The sequence below is a fragment of the Micropterus dolomieu genome, unplaced genomic scaffold (assembly GCF_021292245.1).
Source record: "Micropterus dolomieu isolate WLL.071019.BEF.003 ecotype Adirondacks unplaced genomic scaffold, ASM2129224v1 contig_14079, whole genome shotgun sequence".
NCBI classification, from domain to species: domain Eukaryota; kingdom Metazoa; phylum Chordata; class Actinopteri; order Centrarchiformes; family Centrarchidae; genus Micropterus; species Micropterus dolomieu.
Genome location: NW_025743065.1, coordinates 4,666 through 8,021, shown reverse-complemented (window position 1 = coordinate 8,021; position 3,356 = coordinate 4,666). Strand labels below are relative to the sequence as shown.

The 3,356-nt window shown below is 46.0% G+C and overlaps 1 protein-coding gene across 1 annotated transcript in view; it reads left to right on the top strand.

Moving 5' to 3' along the window:
• Nucleotides 1-2,352, top strand: part of LOC123966715 (neuronal tyrosine-phosphorylated phosphoinositide-3-kinase adapter 1-like) — a 5,700-nt gene extending 3,348 nt beyond the window's left edge. Inside the window, exon 3 of the mRNA XM_046042845.1 lies at nucleotides 1,908-2,352. Within this exon, the coding sequence (XP_045898801.1) occupies nucleotides 1,908-2,129 (222 nt within the window). The 3' untranslated portion in view covers nucleotides 2,130-2,352. The remainder of the gene's footprint in view (nucleotides 1-1,907) is intronic.
• Nucleotides 2,353-3,356: the final 1,004 nt, after the last annotated feature.

Sequence of the window (3,356 nt, the reverse complement as noted above, 5' to 3'; positions counted from 1 at the left end):
TCCACCAAGAGACTCAAACCCCCACACAGAGACTCAAACCTCCACAAAGAGACTCAAACCTCCACCAAGAGACTCAAACCCCCACACAGAGACTCAAACCTCCACAAAGAGACTCAAACCTCCACCAAGAGATTCAAATCCCCACAGAGAGACTCAATCCCCCACAAAGAGACTCAAACCTCCACAAAGAGACTCAAACCTCCACCAAGAGACTCAAACCTCCACCAAGAGATTCAAATCCCCACAGATAGACTCAAACCACCACAGAGACACTCAAACCCCCACAAAGAGACTGAAATCCCCACAGAGAAACTCAAACTTCCACAAAGAGACTCGGACCCTCAAAGAGAGAGTCAAAACTCCCCAATGAGACTCAGACCTCCAAAAAGAGACTCAAACCTCCAAAAAGAGACTCAAACCCCCACCAAGAGACTCAAATCCCCACAGAGAGACTCAAATCCCCACAGATAGACTAAAACCACCACAGAGAGACTCAAACCCCCACAAAGAGACTGAAATCCCCACAGAGAAACTCAAACTTCCACAAAGAGACTCGGACCCCCAAAGAGAGAGTCAAAACTCCACAATGAGACTCAGACCTCCAAAAAGAGACTCAAACCCCCACAAAGAGACTCAAACCCCCACAGAGAGACTCAAATGCTGTGTCTGTGCCGCTGTCTTGGCCAGGACTCCCTTGAAAAAGAGATTAGTAATCTCAATGGGATTTTCCTGGTTAAATAAAGGTTTAAAGAAAAAAAAAAGAATAAAAAATTCCCCACAGATAGACTCAAACCACCACAGAGAGACTCAAACCCCCACAAAGAAACTCAAAACCCCCACAGAGAGACTCAAACCCCCACAAAGAGACTCATAACCTCCACAAACAGACTCAAACCCCACAAAGTGTTAACCTTCCAGAGATTCAAACCTCCACAGAGAGACTCAAACATCCACATAGAGATTCAAACCTCCACAGAGAGAATGAAACCCCCACCGAACGACTCAAACCCCCGCAAAGAGACTCAAACCCCCACAAAGAGACTCCAAAGAGACTCAAACCTCCACAGAGAGACTCAAACCTCCAAACAGAGACTCAAACCTCCAAACAGAGACTCAAACCTCCACAGAGAGACTCAAACCTCCACAAAAAGACTCAAACACCCAAAGAGAGACTCAAACCTCCACAAAGACACTCAAACCTCCAAAAAGAGACTCAAACCCCCAAAGAGAGACTCAAACGCCCACAAAGAGACTCAAACCTCCACAAAGAGACTCAGACATCCATAGAAAGACTCAAACCTCCACGGAGAGACTCAAACCTCCACGGAGAGACTCAAACCTCCACAGAGAGACTCAAACCTCCAAACAGAGACTCAAACCTCCAAACAGAGACTCAACCCCCCACAAAAAGACTCACACCTCCAAAAAGAGACTCAAACACCCAAAGAGAGACTCAAACCTCCACGGAGAGACTCAAACCTCCACAGAGAGACTCAAACCTCCACAGACAGACTCAAACCTCCAAACAGAGACTCAAACACCCAAAGAGAGACTCAAACCTCCACAAAAAGACTCAAACACCCAAAGAGAGACTCAAACCTCCACAAAGACACTCAAACCTCCACAAAGAGACTCAAACCTCCACAGACAGACTCAAACCTCCAAACAGAGACTCAAACACCCAAAGAGAGACTCAAACCTCCACAAAAAGACTCAAACACCCAAAGAGAGACTCAAACCTCCAAAAAGAGACTCAAACACCCAAAGAGAGACTCAAACCTCCACAAAGACACTCAAACCTCCACAAAGAGACTCAAACCTCCACAGAGAGACTCAGGAGGACTCTGGAAGGTTTATGCCATCCCCGGTTGTGGACATGTTGATGTTGAGCTCCTTTTCGTTTCCAGATGCCGTGGCTGTGCGGAGACGCCACCATGATGGAGATGATCGAGAAGAAAAGGATTTTGTGTCGAGAGATAAAAGCTCGCCAGCGCCCGGAGAAGAATCTCTGTAAACAGGACAGTATGCCCATCCTGCCCAGCTGGAAGAGGAAGCAGCCGCCGCCATACTCTGCCCCACCAACTGCCACCGGACAGACCACCACCGTGTTCTGGGACACCGCCATCTGAAATACACAGACAGAGACATGTGACACATCACATGGTGTTCTGATGACGAAACAGAAACACATTCTCACTCCAACTCGTCACATATGGACGCTCGGTCAGACCCCCTTGCTGTGGCTTTTTAACGCCCTGGGTACCCTTCAGTGTTGTTTTTCAACACTTTGGGCTCTCCGGTCAAGTTAGCAACAATAAATATGTAACATCTGGTCAGACTTTCAAAATAAAAGCACTTATTAATGTTGTGAAACGTCACATTTCGCTTAGGTTTAGGCACCTAAAGTACTTGGTTAGGGTTAGGAAATGAACATTGTTTGCTTACTCTGACTTTACTGTTAAACATCCTACACCCACCTTTAGCGTTCATAAACGATGCTACAGCCCCCCCCCTCCCCCCCAGTGCGTTACAAACTGATGCCAGCGGGTCTTGACCATGTGTCCATATGTGAGGACTTGGGAGTAAGAACTGGTTGGATGCAGCCATCAGGCCACGCCCACCAAAGTTCATGTTAAAAAACTGACCTTTTGTTCTGGCTGGTTTCCTCTTGTTGTTTCTTTGACAGTCTGCGGACGCTTCACTGCTGTCAGTCAGCTGGACAGTCAATAAGGTTTAATCAAAATCCTCTCTTAGCGCCAGCTGTAGTTAAATGAACAGTAACAAAGAGCAGTGTGAATATTTATTATCACCATTCATACCTGTGATCAGTACCGTGCTCGTTCACACGCTGTCACGTGAAACACCAACACACATCAGAAGAAAGAGAAGAGAGAAACCAAATAACCACAACATGCACAGAATTACAGAAGTTGATCTACTAACGTTCAGCTAATCAATGAATGCACTAATTACCCTTTATGTGTGACACTTTAGTATTTCATGACATCAGAGGAGCTGCAATTGTTTGAATTTATCTTTGTAATGAGAAACTAATCTTATGAATGGTTTTATAAATGTCATATCGACATTTGAATTGACCTCGTGTGGGTCCCGAACCAGGTGTTGAGACACTGTCAAAGAAATAAGTTGAGAAAATCAGCAGATAGATGAACTGATTCATCTCTTAGTTTCTACTGATTTACCTTTGAGGAGGCTGAAAAATGCCAAAGCGAGACTCGAACCTGCGTTTGGTCCCCACAACATGAGTAACCCACGCTCACACACACGCCTGTGCAGGTGTTGTCCTGCCGTCCAATCAGAGTGCAGGGAGGTGTAGCAGAGCTTCCTGTCGTCTT